At 49.0% G+C, this 17,764-nt stretch overlaps 1 protein-coding gene, 1 long non-coding RNA gene and 1 pseudogene across 3 annotated transcripts; 2 read left to right on the forward strand and 1 right to left on the reverse strand.

Moving 5' to 3' along the window:
* Positions 1 to 3,999: 3,999 nt before the first annotated feature.
* Positions 4,000 to 6,028, reverse strand: LOC136534364 (patatin-like protein 6). Its single transcript, XM_066526816.1, has 2 exons — positions 4,572 to 6,028; positions 4,000 to 4,495 (listed from the first exon to the last, which is right to left on the reverse strand). Exons 1-2 carry the CDS (start codon positions 5,679 to 5,681, stop codon positions 4,217 to 4,219), a joined length of 1,389 nt encoding a protein of 462 aa, XP_066382913.1. The 5' UTR covers positions 5,682 to 6,028; the 3' UTR covers positions 4,000 to 4,216.
* Positions 6,029 to 8,459: 2,431 nt separating this feature from the next.
* On the forward strand, positions 8,460 to 10,228 carry LOC136534409 (uncharacterized). Of its 2 annotated transcripts, none has more exons than XR_010778715.1 (3): positions 8,460 to 8,608; positions 8,696 to 8,943; positions 9,637 to 10,228. It is a non-coding gene; the product is annotated as an uncharacterized lncRNA (long non-coding RNA). The 2 variants fall into 2 exon arrangements; XR_010778716.1 differs by lacking the exon at positions 9,637 to 10,228 and adding an exon at positions 9,369 to 9,630.
* Positions 10,229 to 12,768: 2,540 nt separating this feature from the next.
* LOC136534372 (U-box domain-containing protein 75-like) lies at positions 12,769 to 14,245 on the forward strand (annotated as a pseudogene).
* The last annotated feature ends 3,519 nt before the right edge of the window (positions 14,246 to 17,764 follow it).

Raw genomic sequence — 17,764 nt, forward strand, 5'->3', positions numbered from 1 at the left:
GCGAAGTGCTAGCAGCCTGTTCGGTTGACTGATTCGTATCGTTGCTAGTTCGTAAAGAAGTACTACTGGCTGGTTTGTCTGAGAGAAAAATACTATTCCGACTAGAAATTTACGATCATTTATGGACAGGCCACAGTCAAACTCTCCAAATCTAACAATCGTCAAATCATGGAGCGGCGCCTGTTCCCTGACAGCGCCCACCAGAAGACGAAAAACACAACGCTCCCGTCCCGTTTCTTCATCAGGCGGATTAAAATCAACATGGTTAAAGCGAGCCCTCAACGACAAGTGCTGTGCTGTGACTGTGACGAGGCTGGCCGGCCGGCGACAGCGACCGCCCGTGCCCCTTTGCCCGTTTGTGCAATGGGAGCTGCTGCTGCCAACTGTTGCAGAGGCTTCACGGTGGACTTACTAAAACTCCTTTGCCACGGCTCGTCCAAAACGGCTTCACCGGTAAAACCAAAGCCGGTGAAGCCAGAAAAACTGATTTTTTTGAATTCTAGTTCATTTTAACCCCGACTTACAAAAACAGTTTTACACTACAATGTCTCAATTTGCATAAAATAGATGAAGCCGAAGCCGACATAGAGCGTGCCAAAAAGACCTAAGACAGCGGCGGGGCGGTGAGTGGCGACAACTGTAGCCCAGCAGCTTATTGCTAGTTCTCTCGCTATCAAAGAGGGCTTAAGTTTGAGATGTTTGTTCCCGTGTGTGTTTATGACATGCTGTCAAAACAAAGGTTACTTGATTTAGTGGCGTGGAGGAATCTTTTGGCGCTTCGTTCGACAGAGGTACATTCTGACTAGTTTCAAGATGGTGACAGCACTTGAGCGCCTACAGTTTCTTGCTCTTTTCTTCAGCCTGAAAAGATGTCTAGGATGTCCGGTGTAATCTTGCACGGAATAGCATGGGAATTGTGGTTTTGCAACAAAGGGAAATGCGCCCCAATAACTAACTGAAAACCTCGCTAATTATTGTAAATTTGTAATTCTGGTCCTCAACCAATATCAAGTTTGCTCAAATATATACAAAAGATTACTAATATTTAGATACAGAATGAGTATGATACATTAATGATGTAATACATTTTTACAATACATCTATTTGGAAATAGAAATGTCCATACAATTTTCTATAAATTTTTAGCAAACTTAATAAAGTGTGACTTTGTCCAAACCTAATCTATACATATATATAAAAGACGTGCAGCCTGGGATCTCCGACCGCTCTCACATATCACTGTTCCGGTAACAGTCAACGCGCAATGAACAGTAACTGGTCGGGGGTACAGTAACGGGCTTCATAACCAGTCACAAAGTCGGTGAACAGTAACGGGGTTTTTTGTAACCACTAACAGGTACGGTGAACAGTACTACACCCGTTAATAAGCACTACCACCCTATACATATATTTTTTTAAACGCAATACAAACCTTTTTTCACCACTATTGCCCGCGCAAAGCGCGGGGCTCCCTGCTAGTATTACATTATCTTTGAGGCCGAGGTAGTAAGAAATTTCAGTTAATAATCCAAAAAACCCTACAAGTACAAAACATATTGGAACATCAAGAATCAAGGATGGTGGTATTCTGACAAGGGAGAAAAGGTATCATTCACACGCACTGTTCACCTACAGTTTTAAAACTTCGGTAAGGCCTTATTTAGTTTCTTTGCTGGAGTTTACTCTATATCTCATCGAATGTTTAGACATATGCATCTCCTACAACTAAAAAGAACAAAGTGTGGATATCGTTTTGGTGCGACAATTATCTTGGTTCGTCCGTCTGCCACCCCATGCGATCGATCCCACCTCCCACGCTGTCCAACGGGCGAGCGAGAAAAGAAAAGGCGCGATAGAAAAAGAAACCGCCATCCCTGCGATACCCTGTCTGCTTTGAAGCAAACAAATCGATCACCTGATGCTACATGCATGGAAGAAAACAATAATCATGCATGAAAGAAAACAATAATCATACATGGAAGGAAACATCAGTGGTGCTAAATAAAAGATGTGCATGTTATACATGGTGAGACTGGTGAACCTTCTGTAATTTCCTAAACGAATATTCCCATCATTAGTATATAGGTCCATTCCCCTGCGTTTCTTCGTGCTCCCATTAGCATATAATATGAAAGTATTGTTGTATTCATCACCACTTTCAGTTGACTACTCCCATTAGCATATACTTCCTTTACCCCAAAATATAAGTCGTTATGGTATGCGTGCAGGTCAAACTTTCTCAACTTTGACTAGGTTTGTAAAAAATACGTACAACATTTATATCTCCAAATAAGTTTATTATAAAAATATATTCAATGTTCCATGTAATGATACTAATTATGTATTATAAAAATTAATATTCTTTTATATATAATTGGTCGAAGTTAAAAAAAGTTAACTTCTCGGGAAACGAGAATGAATTCTATTTTGGAACAGGGGAGTATATAAAAGCAGCGTTGAAAATATTTTAACAATCAAGTTCGTCTCTGTCTGATTGGTAAGCTTAGACATCATAATAGCATCAAAAATTTCGACTCTCATGGACACCCTCATGGATCAGTGCAAAACATCTCAATCCTACAGCATACACAAATAATAACCTTAAAGTTATGATATTTTCAAAGGGTGGACAATAAAGACCATCTTAGACGTTCTGGCATTAGAGTATATACGTACAGACACATAGGCATGGTGGTGCAAGTGAGCAGCCAGCAGGAGTCGAGAGTCAGGAGTGTTTGGATTCTAGGACTAAACTTTAGTCCATGTCACATTGAATTTTTAGATATCAATTAGGAGGATTAAACATGAGCTAATTATAAAACTAATTACATAAGTTGTGGCTCATTCGCTTGCCAGCGCTATGTAAATGATGGTATGGAGATGTGGTGGAACTTATTCGTAGATTTGTTGGCGCACGAAAGAAATAGATATAAAAAATCTCTTACTGTCGGTATAAAAAATGATCTTAGCCGTATCACGAAAAGATCTACACAGTAGAGTTTGTGAGGCGCGACGCCACGCTCTCTGTGACTGTAAATTTCACGAACTTAGTTTTTTGATTAAATGTTACTTTAACGTCGGTCATATACTTTTACAGTATTGTTATCTTATCGTGCGATCCGTGTGTTTTTAATACAAAAGTTTAGCTGTCTCGTAGCAACGCACGGGCACAAATCTATTTGCATATATACTCGAACCTGTGTGTACATGATTATATGGAGATGCGGCGGAACTTATTCATGGATTTATTAACGCATGAAAGAAATGGACATCGTAGAATTATTTTTGTCGATATAAAATATTATCTTAGTCGTATCACGAAAAAGTCTATACAACAGAGTTTGTAAGCCTGCGACGTCGCGTTCTCCGTGACTGTGTTAATTTCACGAACTTTGCTTTTTTAATTAAATATCACTTTGACGTCGGTATTTAATTTAATAGTATTGTTATCTTATCGTGTGATCTATGTGTTTTTAGTACAAAAGATTTAGTTGTCCCGTAACAACGCACGGGCACGCTAATGGAGTATTAAATATAGATTAAAAAATAACCAATTGCACAATTTATGACTAATTTATAAGACGAATATTTTAAACCTAATTAGCACATTATTCAATGTTGTGCTACAGTAATTCATGCGCTAATAATAGATTTATTAGGCTTACTAAATTAGTCTCGTGAATTACTGACGAATTCTGTAATTTATTTTTTTTATAAGTATCAAAACAAATCTATACGACATTCTCACATGACAACAGATATGACACCCTAAAACTTTACGCCCTGAATCTAACGAAGACCTGAACAATGAAGACTGATTTTTGTCTGCGTGATTGCAGGGCATAAGCTCAGGCGTCTCCGTTGTAATGTATCTCCAGCATTTTTCAGCAAAGCTCTACCGACACTAAAGTCCAAACACCAAATGACGAACCTAGATTGGATACTATTAACAAGGTCAGCAAAAATCTGCGTAAAGAAAAACTACATTTATCTCCTAAGCTGAACGGAAGATCAAATTATATATATCGCGAACGTTCCTTTCATATTCCATCCTCCCTTAAAAGATTTCACAGCAGCAAATGCTTTCCGGGAGCAATGCCATATTGCTATGCCATGCTGCCGCGTCAAAAATATGCAGCAGGATTCCAGCCGCCAGCCCAAGCAAGAGGAAAGAGAGGCCTACAAGTCCTTAACGCCACGGTCTACGGCCACTAGCTCAGTCCAGCGCCGACGGCTTCTGCGGCGCCTGCTTGAACGCAACGGTGGGTGCGATCCGGGACCCTCTGCTGCGGTGCTCGGCGACGAGCTCGGCCGCGAACCAGTCCAGCTTCTCTGCGTTCGTCTGCTCCCCGACTCGCCTCCCCTCGAACAGCACCGATTCCACGTTCCGCTGCTTGAGCATCTCGTCCGCCGCCGCGAGTAGCGCGCGCACGTTCCCTGGGGTCGGGTCGTACTCCCCGTCCGGACCGCACGGCGGCATGCTCTCCCGTTTCGCCTGATCACGCGCCCAGTTTATTTAGCAGAGTAATAATAAGACAAGAAACAGGAATGAAATGCAAGAATTTGCTCACCTGGATGCGCAGGTAGTTGGAGGAGCGGCATTGCCCAAAGGCGCGCGCCACGGCGTGGTCGACCAGGTCGCCGGCGCCGTCGGCAGCAATACGGGCGATGGGGCGCGCCCACTCCTTAGGACCCCACCGACGCATGCGTCGGAGTTCCGCCTCGCCAGCGGCACCGGAGCCTCCGCCAGAGCAGCCGCCGATGGAGAGCACGAGGAGGTCCTCGACCCCGCGCACGAACGGGAACTCGTGCTTGTTGTGGAGCACGTGCGTGATGGCGGCGGCCGCCGGGCTGCCCATGGTGGGCCCGCCGTCTACAGCGGCGCAGGACGTGGCGCCGTCCACCGACGCCACCTCGGCGGGCTCGAAGCGGCCGGGCTCGGACCACGCGGCGCGCCCGACCTCGCAGAGGCGGAAGTCGTAGCTCTCGTTCTCCAGGGCGTCGGCGCGCGAGAACACCAGCGGCGCCGACGTCTTGAGGTCGTAGCAAGAGATGAGCACGGGCTTGATGGTGTCCCGCAGGGTGAGCTCCTCGCCGAACGCGGACTTCATGGCCGCCTCAAGCGCCGCCGTGGGCGCGGCCAGGGGCCGCTTCTTGCCGCGGCAGAACAGGGACGTGGACGAGGAGCTCGCGGGCCTGCGGAACATGCGCGGCGCGTGGTCCGCCACGAGGCGCCACGTGTCGTCGGCGTGGAACAGCGGCGCGCCGCGCGAGTGCGTGGAGAAGAGCATCGCGGCGAACACGCCCCCCGCGCCGGTGCCCGCGGCGAGGTCGAAGTAGTCGGCGACGCGGGCGTCAGGGTCCCCCGACGCGCGGTGGAGCGCGGACTCCAGGTGCGCCAGCGCGCGGCCGGCCAGCAGCGCCCGCAGGCCACCCCCGCCGCCGTCCACGCAGAGCACGCAGACCTTCCCCCGCTGCGCCGCCGCCTTACCCGGCGCCGCGGCGGACGCCTGCGGCGCCGCCGGCTTGGGCAGCCAGAGCTGGTGCGGGTCGGTGTAGCCGAACAGGAACTTGCTCTCGAGGATGGAGAATATCTCGTAGCTGAGCTTGTCCGTTTCGGCGCCCCCCGCGTCGGCCTCCTCTTGCAGCCTCTCCACCTGCATCTCCTCCGCCTCGTCCATGCCCCCACCGAGAGCGAGTGGCAACACTGTCAACCGGTTGGCGAATTATATCGCTTCCGCCGGGCAGGAAAGCGGGAAGCAGCGCTGCAGAGGACAGAATCCCGCGCGGATTCGCAACGATTGCTGCCGCCACGACCTACCCGCCTCCTTTGTCTCCCGCTCCCTTTTGAGATCACACCGAGCGCGGTCGTTTACATGCCACTCGCTCGCCTCTAGTGGCCGGCGCCTTTTTATCCTTGCGCGCGCCAGAGCACGCGAAGAAAGAAAGGAGGCGGCACGGAAAGGTGCGCGAGCGAGAGAAGGGAGAGACTGAGAGAGGCGAAAGATAGACGAAGGGGAAGCTTAAGACGGAAGAAGGCCGAGGAGGCGATGAGAAAGGCCTGAGCTAGCGAGCGGGTCGTCGTCGTCTCCTTTCTCTGTGGTCGTTCGTGTCGTGGTGCTGCGCCGTAATCGATGGAGCGGCTGCAGCCGAGCGGGCTGGCCCTGGACACCCCGCACCCGGTGCAGGGCGAGCGGAGCTTTCCGGAGCGTACGTTGGCGCCTCGAGATCCGTGAGGCGACGCGGCAGCGGTGGAACGGGTCCACGGAGCTTGGTTGGCGTCACGCCGTGGTCGTCACCTGGGCTCGTGCTGGATTAATAAGTTGCATATAAAAAACAGGCGAGGAGTGATTAATCCAAGCGGTGGGGCCCGGAAAAGCCAAAGCGGGGAAGTAATTAACATGTTGATTCCCCCACGGCCGTTCTAAAGCCTGATGAAGTGCTGCGCGCTCCGTTTCTGGGTTTCTGCAATGGACTTGACAGCAGGCAGGCGGGTGAAGTGCTGCGCGCTCCGTTTCCTCAGACTGTTACGGGTACAGCTGCGTCTTCATGTCTTCAGGTGCCACTGCAACAGCCACTCCACTGGCACGTTCCAGGCCTCCAGCTAAGCAGGGTCTGCACACGATTCACAGCAGCGTCAAGAAAGAAAGAAATACGGAGCACAGTACATGTAGTACTCGACAACATGTAATACGGTGTACGTATAGTACAGTAGGAGTATGTACTTACTTTGTTGAGTATAGAAATCGTAAAACGGCGAGTATTTGATGGTCTACAGGACTAGGTCCACCTGGCTGCTCCTTGCAGCGTGGACATGAGCTGAGATGGACCCAAACCGCCGCTGCCGCTCATGTACGGACGGTCCACGGCCCAAACCCCCCCTAAAGCCCAACCTCCAGCGAGCGTAGGGGGAGAGCTGGACGGCGTGCCGCCGGAATGGAGTTGCCCGCCCGGCAGAACCACCAAAACCCACACAGCCGTTTCCTTGGAGAGGAAGCGGAAAACTTTCCTTCCCCTCCCCATCCGGCCATCCCCGTCTCACTGCTATGCGGGCCTGCGCCCTCTACCGGACGATGCCCGTTGGGCGGGCTGAGCTGCCACCACGCTTGCCGCTGCGCCGCCTGTCGTTCCTTTCCCACCCTGCTCCTGCTGTGGACCGGGTGAAGAGGAGCAAGTCAATGGCTCAAGGCACAAGTCCGTGTGGTCGCTCCGTCGCCATCTACACGACCGAATCGGCTCTGCGAGACCGGGACGCGGACTTGCGTGCTGCCTGCCTGCCAGCCATGAGGCACCGCGCGCCTGTCTGAGCGGCATGGCGAGGCGAGGCTCACGTGTGCCGCGGACATTGGGAACGGAACAAGAGAGAACTCACGGGTGCGGCCGTGCAGAACGGCAGGTCGAGCGGGGCCCGTTGTTTTAGCTACTGCCGTAAGCTGCCTCTGCTCAAGGGGAAATGGTCAATGTGCAGCCAGATGGATAGACACCGATCAACGATGGCCTGCGGGGTGCAAGCGCAACTCTACTCGTAATGTGCTTTGTTCGTTTGGCATAAGCCAACTAAAAGTACTGTTGACTGATTTATTATTATAGAAAAATATTATTTATTAGCTAAAAAATACGGTTTATAAGCTAAACGAAACATGGCGATATGTACTGCTGTAAACACTTGGCAGTAGTTGGTTGGCTTGGCACTGACGAGAAGGGCACCGGAGGTTGGAACTGGCCAATGGCCTTCTACGAGCTGAAGTCAGAGTTCCGTCTAGGCAAACGAATAGCTTGCCTGCTGATCTGATTCTGCAACTTTCTCTTGACAGAGTCTAGCTCGATTATTTAATTTGCACGACCTACATTACAAAATACTCACATCACTGACAGGATCTGATTGTGTTTGTATTATCTTGTTCCTGAATAAATAGATTTCTAGAGTTGTCTTTAGTCAAACTTGTTAAACTTTGACCGAATTTTTTGAAAAAAAACATTAAGACTTATGGTATCAAATTAGTATCATTAGATGTTATTGCTCTTTTCTACAAAAGTTTGACTATCACGGATTCTAGGAATTGATTTATTTAGGGAACGGAGGGAGTATTGTATATACGTTGCTTAATCCAAGGCTAACCTGCTAGTTATATCCTTGGACAGGTTGACGGCGACAAGCAGGACGTACATTATCCTCCGTTTCGCAACCTTAAGAGATGCTCGTGTCACCCAACGCTCAACGAAACAGACCGCTCCATCTTTCTATATGAAACCTGCGCCCAAACCGCGGCCAGACAGCGTGCCACGTCACCGGCTTTTTGCGGCCGTTCGATCGGGCGCGCGGACGGCCCAGATCGGGCGATCCGCGGTTATTTTACGAGAAACCCCTTCAACGTTTCGGAAATCAACCCGCGCTCCAGAAGCCCTCTCAGAATATTTTGCAAAAAACGCCTCAAATTATTTGGAAATCAACCCCGCATCCCTCTTCCCTCTCCTGTCTGTAACCCTATCGTGCAAACTCCCACAGCCCCGCAGCCGCCTCTCTCCCGCAGCCCTATCGCGTGCGCCGCCGTCTCTCCCGCCCTCGACTCTCCAGCAGCCAGTGTAGCGATTCGCGAGCAAGACGCAGGTAAGAGATGCTCCTTGCACTGATTCGTTTTGCCCGACATTGGGTTGGGTTGGCGTACTTTGTTTCTCATGGCGCTGATTTGGTTAGGTCAGGAGGTGAGGATGGTGTAGACGACGCAGGAGGAGGCTGCGTCGGCGTAGGGCGCAGGAGGAGGCGGAGGGCAGCCGCAGCGGCTTCGTCGTCGGCGGGCCGAGTTGGGACCTCGGGCTGGAGATCCAAGTCCCCTTCGAGCAAAGACCCTAGGCTCCTTCTTCCTCCGGCTCGGCGGCCTGTGCCTGGTGATATTCACTGTACCCGCAGCTCCAATTGCAGCTGCAAACTTCAATCCCGGAAAGGTGCGCCAAAATATCCCATCTTAAACTCTCTGATAAAACGTAAAACTGTAGTTCAGTATGGGTAAATGAAACTCCAGACCTGAATCAGAGAATACACGCAGTTGATTTCTTATGTCTGAATGTGTTTGAGTTAAAGATGGAAAATGCTGCTTAATTTGTTTGCAACTCTATGGGTTTTGAGTTGTAAAATTCAACTCAGCATGCTTGATTTTGCATTGGCAGAAATATTAGTGGACAATTGATACATAGATCATCTGATATGCTTTGTGAATGACTAGCTATGCACGAGATTACCTATTCATGTTGGGGTTTAATATGTTCTTCATCCATTCCTGTCTTAGTATATATCATACTATTCTCAATTACGACAATTGAAGCATCCCATTTAACTTAGTATGTGTTCTATCATACTATTCCTGTCTTAGATCCACGACTGCTCCTCAGTGCGGAGCCTGTTCATCCAAAACTATGAGGCAGCGCTATCATATGGACATGCTATAACTCAAAATCATTAGATAGTTCAGAATTCAGAGCATTACACAAAAGATGACATCCTCGCCGTTCTCTCATGTGTAGTTTCAGTTTTGATGTACTGCCTTTCCTACTGCTTTCTTAGTCTGAAAATACTTGCTCTGCTAATTGCAAGTCAAGTTTGTTAATTACTGTACAAACACGACATTATTTGTCTCACAGGAATAATACATCATCTTTTGGGGCTGCTAGTACAATGTTGAAGTGCATTGGGAATCTTGTGAATCTTGTAAGGCCATTCGACGTTCTTAGCATGATCTTTCAGTGCCTCACATTCTAATTAATGCTAGGAAACGGTACTGTTGCATTGCTTTTTTTACCAGCAAACTAATACTAGATTTTATAAACATTGATTCTTTCAACAATACCTTGTTTCTATTTTAATTTTGTATCTGAAATCAGTCGTATAATGTATGACCTATGTCAGTTATTTGGTGCTTCAGTCCCGTTCAAGTGCCTTATTCAACTCTAAGAATTAGTAGTACAGATTTTTCACACCTCACAACAACGTATATATGTGCATGCAAATTTAGGTAGTATAACACAGTTGGATCGAGCAAGGCACAGAATGATATTTTGAGAAAATATTTGAACTCCTGATAGTGCTACTGCTGTAAATATTAATCATGACTCCACGACAACTTAGCTCAACTTCAAAATCCTTATATATTACTAATGTGGGTGATCTCGTAGCTCAACCTTTTGCACTAATAATGGTATAAAAAAACTACACCGGCGAACTCCAAAGAGGCGCGGCAAAGCCGCGCTGAGTTTTCTAGTTTTACCCATTTTCGGTGCCATGTTTAGACACGTATCAGGGCAGGACAGGTTGACATGGAGTTTTCTTGAGACAGGGTCAGTATCATTACTACTTTGGACACGCGGTTGCTGGAATAATCCCACCGCGTCCTGCTGAAAATACTTCCCACGAATGCACCACGCGCTCCTGTAGTTGGAGCACTTTGTTTGGTTGGGCCTGGCCGACGTGTTGGCTCGCGCACGAACGAGCGCAATACTGTACGCAAATAAAGCGGCCCAGTTCCTTTTTTTTTGTTTTGGAGGTGTTGATCGATTAGATTATCCGATTAGGCGATTAGGTTAGATGTCAAGTTGGGCAGATACCTTTCTTCCCTACAGCTGCGTAGCTGCCCATGCGGCCATGCCTTCCACGAACAGTGCCAATTGGGAGGTCCAGATTTTCAGGCGGGAGAGGAATGTGAATAGTGCGCTCAGCTTGGGCCTGTTCGCTTCTCTTATGATCCGTCTTTTTTAGCTTGTTTTTTTAGTTGAAATATTGCTTTCTCTCGTAACAAATTGGTCGGAATAGTATTTCAGCTTATTTTTTTTAAGCGAACGGGCCTTGCTCTGCGTTGCAGGTTTTGTAGGACATGCATAACTCCCTAGTCGACATGACACTGATGCGATTGGTTGCATCTCAGTCAGATTAACCTACTACAGAAACTGATGAAAGGCAGGTCTAGAGTAGTACTAGTAGTTTAATTGGTTCTCTTGCTTCTTCCCATGTATAGTCTTTGCTCGGCTAGGACGTGAGAAGGAATAGCGGTTTACAAGACAATGTCTCGGAGCTTATTATGCTGGCAACCAGGGAAATTGCTTGCTATCACAGGAGAGCTAATCCAGTATTCGTATGCTAACTGCCAAGTCCGACAAGACTAGGCTTACTACTCTTGCTAGCACGGTTGGGCACGCTTGCCTGGGAACCAAACTGCCTCACCGACTCGCCGTTGCGAGGAGAATGACGAGGGCCCAGAAAGCGGAGGAAGAAAGAGGGCTGATTAGTTGAGACCGGCGGGGGCGGCGGGGTATTTTCGTGATTTCGCAGATAACAGCAAGGTGGAGGGAGGCTTTGGGAAGCCAAGTGTAGGGAGGATCCGTGATTTGCCTGTGATCATCGCTGATGAGATTAATCTATCAAAAAATTGTAAATTAATCCCTGATGTGGTTAATTAAAGAGGTAGGCATTAACCATGATCCTCCAGACCCCCACCATGCACAGAATAATGACCAGGGAAAGAGGCACTGGCAAAGCCGCACAGCACAGGCCACCTAATAATAATAGTGAATCAATGGGTGGTTTTTGGGTTATGGCTAATGCCTTGCTTGCACTTAATTAATCGCTACCCTTTTCTTTTCTTTTCTCCCCATGCTACTTTCCGGTCACAGTACACCGGACTTGCTTGAAGGAACTGCAGCGTCGACGCGCTTCGCTTTCGGCTGGTCCGTCGTGGCTTGGCTCCTGCGCCCACGCCATGGCCGTCGCTGTTGCTGTTGCCGCCGGAGGACTGCTTGTGTAGCTGCGCTGTCCACCCATGGCAAGGGTTTCGGGAACACTGATTCCACTAGCATAATAATTTAGGAGAGCTGGTAGATTCGTGTGTGCACAAGTAGCAAAAGAATTGTCGGCTACTTGTGCACACGGACATAGCCCGTGTTTAGTTTAAAAAAAGTTCAAAAAAAAATGCTATAATACCCATCACATCGAATCTTACGATACGTACATGAAGCATTAAATGTAGACGAAAAAAACTAATTGCACAGTTTGGTTGGAAATCGCGAGACGAACGTTTTGAGCCTAATTAGTCCATGATTGAACACTAATTGCTAAATAAAAACGAAAGTGCTTCAGTAGCCAAATTCTAACTTTTCAACCAACTAAACACGCTGTATTTCTCATCACGGTATGTAGAACTGTTTAGTGCCTAATGAATTGTCAGCCGTCACGGATCATCACGCACCCTGTTCGTTTAGGTTTGCTTGACTTATAAGTCATATTTTTTCAGTTAACGAGAGTATTTTTCTCTCACATCAAATCAGTCAACAGTACTTACCTTCAGTCATACCTCGTCAGTCAAACAAGGCCCAACGATCAGGGCGTTTATTGGCGAGCCATCGACAAACGCGACCTCATGATGCCATCAGTCGCCCGTGTCTCTCTTCTCTCATGTGTTCGTTCGACATATGTATCCTTCACTTTCCGGGAGATCTAACTATTTGCCACTCTTACGGTGGCTGCCTCTCCGTTTGCCAACTTTATCGTGCCAATTACAAAATTGCCCAAGAAAACAGTAACCAGACTAATATTTTGCCATTTTCGCTGACGTGTCATGCCAGATCAGTGCGCCAGCGTGGAAGTTAACGCCTCCGTCTCCGCTGACCAACGGCGCCCGCAACTGTTCGTCAGCTCCGAGGCCTGCGCGCTGCTAAAAGGGCCTCGCCGTCCGTCGTGGTGGTGGTGGTGTGCGTGGGCGGGGACTCAGTCGCTGCGCCGCCACAATGCCGCAGTACCAGGAGCTGCCCTGCGGCGGGCAAGTGCTCGACATCGACACGGCGCTCAAGGATGGCATCCTCGGGGGCGCGCTGGAGCCCATGGATGCCGCGGCGGGGGACGCCGGCAAGCAGCCTGTGGAGCTCCGCAAGATGATGGACGAGCTGGACGCGGCTGGGGACGGCGGCAGCGACGAGGCGGTGCCGGCGGTCTTCATCTGCCCGATCTCGCTCGAGCCCATGGTGGATCCGGTGACGCTCTGCACGGGGTAGACGTACGAGCAGGCCAACATCTCGCGGTGGCTCGCCCTGGGCCACCGGACGTGCCCGACCACGATGCAGGAGCTCTGGGACGACGCGCTCAGCCCCAACGCTACTCTCCGACAGCTCATCGCCGCCTGGTTCTCCCGCCGGTACACTCGGTTCAAGAAGCGCTCCGCGGACTTTCACGGCCGCGCCGCCGACCTCGTCCACAGCCTCCGGGGCACGGCTGTGCCCAGGTGGCAGCCCCTCAAGGGCCAGGCCCGCGCTGCGGGAGCTGCGCACCCTCGCCACCACCCACCAGTCCGTCACCAAGGCCATCGCCGAGGCCGGCGGCGTGGCCCTGTTGACGTCGCTGCTCGGCCCCTTCACGTCCCACGCCGTGGGGACCGAGGCGGTCGCCATTCTTGTCAGCGGGGTGCCGCTTGATGCTGACGCCAAGGCCGCACTCATGCAGCCGGCGAAGGTGTCTCTCGTGGTCGACATGCTCAACGAGGGCGCGGCGAACACCAAGATCAACTGCGTCCGCCTCATCCGCATCCTCATGGATGAGAGGGGTTTCCGGCCGGAGACGGTGGCGAGCCTGAGCCTCTTGGTTGGTGTCATGCGCGTCATCCGGGACAAGCGGCATCCGGACGGTGTCATCGCGGGGCTCGAGCTGTTGAATTCGATCTGTGCGGTGCATAGGCCAGCGAGGAGTATGATTGTTAGCATCGGTGCGGTGCCGCAGCTGGTTGAATTGTTGCCGGAGCTAGCAACGGAGTGTGTCGAGCCGGCCCTGGACATCTTGGATGCCCTTTCTGCAGTTCCAGAGGGGAGGATGGCTCTTAAGGATTGTCCGCGGACGATACCCAATGCTGTCCGCTTGCTGATGAGAGTTTCAGAGGCATGCACGCGATGGGCGCTGTCGATGCTGTGGACGGTGCGCCGGATGGCTCCTGAAGAGTGTGCACCTGCTGCTGTGGAGGCGGGGTTGGCCGCGAAGCTTCTACTTGTCATCCAGAGTGGTTGTGCACCGGAGCTGAAGCAGAAAGCGTCGGAGCTGCTCAAGCTGTGCCGCCTCAACTACACTGACACCCTCTTCATCTCCAAGTGCAAACTCACAAGGACAATTCAGTGAGGAGATGGAAATGATGCTGCTCTGATGTCATTTGATTCGATGATGCGTGGTTTGTCGATTGACCTTGCTGAGTTCAGAGTTCCAAGGAAATGGCCATCCATTAGCTGGACGAGGGGAGCTGACGAACAGTTGCGGGTGCAGTTGGTTAGCGGAGACGGAGGCGTTAACTTCCACGCTGGCGCGCTGATCTGGCATGACACGTCAGTGAAAATGGCAAAATATTAGGCTGGTTACTGTTTTCTCGGGCAATTTTGTAATTGGCACGATAAAGTTGGCAAACGGAGAGACAGCCACCGTAAGAGTGGCAAATAGTTAGATCTCCCTCACTTTCCGGCCTTTTGCATACACCAGCTGGTAACAGAGGTGCTGCAGAATCACGATCGTCAGTGTTTGCAGGGCCGTTGACGAGATGAACAGTGGCCGTATCTTCCACTTCCACGCAGCACTGTGATGACTGACGAGTCATCCATGGCCAGTATGATTGAGATCAACGCGTCCATGACGGAGCTATAGCTAGCAGCTAAGGTGGTCCATCGTGGCCCATTTCGTTTGGACGTGTTTGGCTTATAAGTCATACCAACAATGCTTTTAGTCATAACTTATCAGTCAAACAAGCTCAAATGAATAGGGCGTATCCGATCTCCGGTTCTTTCAGCCATGGCATATCCGATCTCCTGTTCTTACGTCGCCCCGTCCATCGGTAGGCCGTACATCGTATTCCGTGTACACACAAGTGGCACAGATGGTCCTGGGCCCCGTTTAGATGCTGAAAAAATTTCGACCCGATGAATAGTACCACTTTCGTCTTATTTGATAAATATTGTCCAATCGTGGACCAACTAGGCTCAAAAGATTCATCTCGTGATTTCCAACTAAACTGTGTAATTAGTTATTTTTTTTACCTACATTTAATACTCCATGCAAGCGGCTAAAAATTGATGTGATGGAGAGAGAGTGAAAAAACTTGGAATTTTAGTGGCATCTAAACAAGGCCCTGATTTGCTTTACTATTTCATAAAGAACTAACAGCCTGCAATACCTCATGATTGTTTAATTATGCAGTGTAAACGTATCACTCGTGTATTTAAATTTAAGATTGGAGATAACCAGAGTTTATGTGATGGGACTCCAGTGATGCTAGTATATAAGAAAACACTCTTTGGTCGAGAGGGGAGGTGTATATGGTACAGACTAGAGACAGAGGTCCACTACTCAGTACTCACCCGCACGTACACGTACACACGTCCATTTCAAACTCCAATCAAGGCCGGACGGAGTTCGGTGTGACCTAACATACGTATAGTACATGGCAACCTCGCATAACCAAAGAATGAGTGTCCGGGAATATAATAATGCATGATTAAGTGGATGATACCAACAAGGGATATGATAAATTAATGGCAACGATAGCAGCTGAATGTCTGCTGCATACCATGACGAGAGCTATCAGCTGGGTGCGAGAGAGGTGTGAAGTAGTTAGAGTGTAGAGTGCTGATGGTTTCAGGTCTCTGTGTTTCCTGCTGCGGTAGAGAAATCGACGTGTAAACTTGCTGATCTAGAGCAAGCTGCGTTCCCCTCGGCTAAATCGCTGTGTCGAAAAGCTATAAAACTTGCATGTCCTGGAATTGGAACAAAAGCTGAGAGCAGAAATGAACATCTCGATGATAAATCGAGCAATGCAACGCAGCACATATACACATGAATACATGATACACGTTGGGTGGTGGTCGTACTGTCGTAGTCGAGATCAACTCACAAAGGAAATTCAGGGCAAGTACTTTTTGAATAGCCGACAAGATGATAGTCACTGAAAAAGCTAGACACGTTCCTTAAGATATTTAGCAGTTAGTGTCACACGTCCGTTTGCAGCAGCAGCAGCACCGACGATGGACAAGAAGGAAGCAGAGACAAACCACAAGGGTCCCGCCGCCAAGATGCCAGCTTTACCGTTTACCCCTTCCCCAATCCCCGGTTAGCGACAAGTAATCTATCTATTCATAAAATAGCCATGTGGGCATGTGGCCACGCCCTAAACTGATCGGCGGACGGTGGAAACGTCAAAGGTGCTCACTGCTCAGTTAGTCAGTGGTTAGTGCGATGACAAAAGAACGGTTTCCTGAATTCACGCGTGCGTAAACTAATGGATGGATGTATTTGTATACAGAGTGAAAGTGGAGAGAACAATGCGAAGAAAATCACCGCGTCCACGGAGTGACGGAGATGTGGTTCGGTTTTCAGTTGTGGAGTCAGAACAAATTAAAAAAAATACGCGTTTGCCTGGTTCATGTATAGAATTTTTTACTGCGATGATACATACTCACAGCCCGTACTCTCTGCAAAGCCTCACCCTATCGGTTTTGCAACTTTGCAAGCATCGAAATTTGGTGCAGGTACAGGCCAAAACCTGCGAGTGACTGTGCTGGTTAGTAGGAGGCACGGTTTCATTGGGCTGTAGTAGGATAAGTCTTAGATCTTTCGAGGACCTGCTGTTGACACGTACTCCTACCAAACTACAAGTACTAGTGTCTGATGATAGGGAAGAGGGTAGTAGTACCATTCAATCATGTCAGGTCCGGGGTCTCTGCTTGATGTTGATGACAGGGAAGAAGGAATAGAGAGATTGGGGAGAGCGACGCCGCTCGTAAACCGTGGATCCCGCGATGCAATCAGATCAAGCCCAAAACTGGCCCTTTGATATGGGACTCAACCGACCAGGCCCAAGAGCGCGAACATGGGCCAAGGGCCACCACCCCGGTCCTCTCTCTTCTCCTCGGTATTGACACCATCCGCTCGGGGTATGTTTACACCAAAATTTAAAAGAAGAATTGCAGGAACTCAGAAGCTCTCAAGATCATGTCATCAAGGAATCGATTGCGTGAAGGTTGGCATCAGCTGATTCGAATGCAACACTGTAATCGGCTTTCTTCAGATAGCGCCAGCAGATAACGATAAAAGCTACGATCGACGTCGGGAAAAACATGTTGGACTCTAAAAAAGGGAAAGATTAGGGTTCAAGTTATTTTAAATTAGGAATATTTTCTCTTAGATCAAAATTATGATGAGTCATGCTTAGGTAGGATTCATGCGTAGATTTCAGGTATAAATATTGAACCCTGGCTATTGTAAAGGACACGCAATCAATCAAATACAAGTTACTTACTTTTTTCGGCTTCGGCCACCCCTTAGGAGTAGGAGTAGAGTAGATCTCGACGAGTTCTTCAGCGAACAGGGCTGCATCGGTCCGTCCGACCTCCGGCTTGTCTCTAAGTACCGTTATGGCTTACACTTCTGTTCGTACGGCTGCATCGATCCGGTCGACCTCCACTGTGACTCTGGTATAAGCTAGTTATCGACTCTTGTTTAATTCAAGTACGGCTGCATCGATCCGGTTGACCTCCACTGCTCGAACTAGATTAAGATCAAGTTATCGGCTCTATCTAAGGGTGGCGTCCTTCGGATAGATTCATTAAGTTACCGATATTGCTTATTGCTTTCATTATTTATTTAATTACAGCAATATCACTTCGTTCGATTGGGATTGATCTAGATCGGCCTTATATCTTGTTTAACCCATCGTTTGCTAATCTAAACTGATCTAATCTGCATTTTAAACGACGAGTTATG

Source organism: Miscanthus floridulus, chromosome 2 (assembly GCF_019320115.1).
Source record: "Miscanthus floridulus cultivar M001 chromosome 2, ASM1932011v1, whole genome shotgun sequence".
Taxonomy (NCBI): Eukaryota; Viridiplantae; Streptophyta; class Magnoliopsida; order Poales; family Poaceae; genus Miscanthus; species Miscanthus floridulus.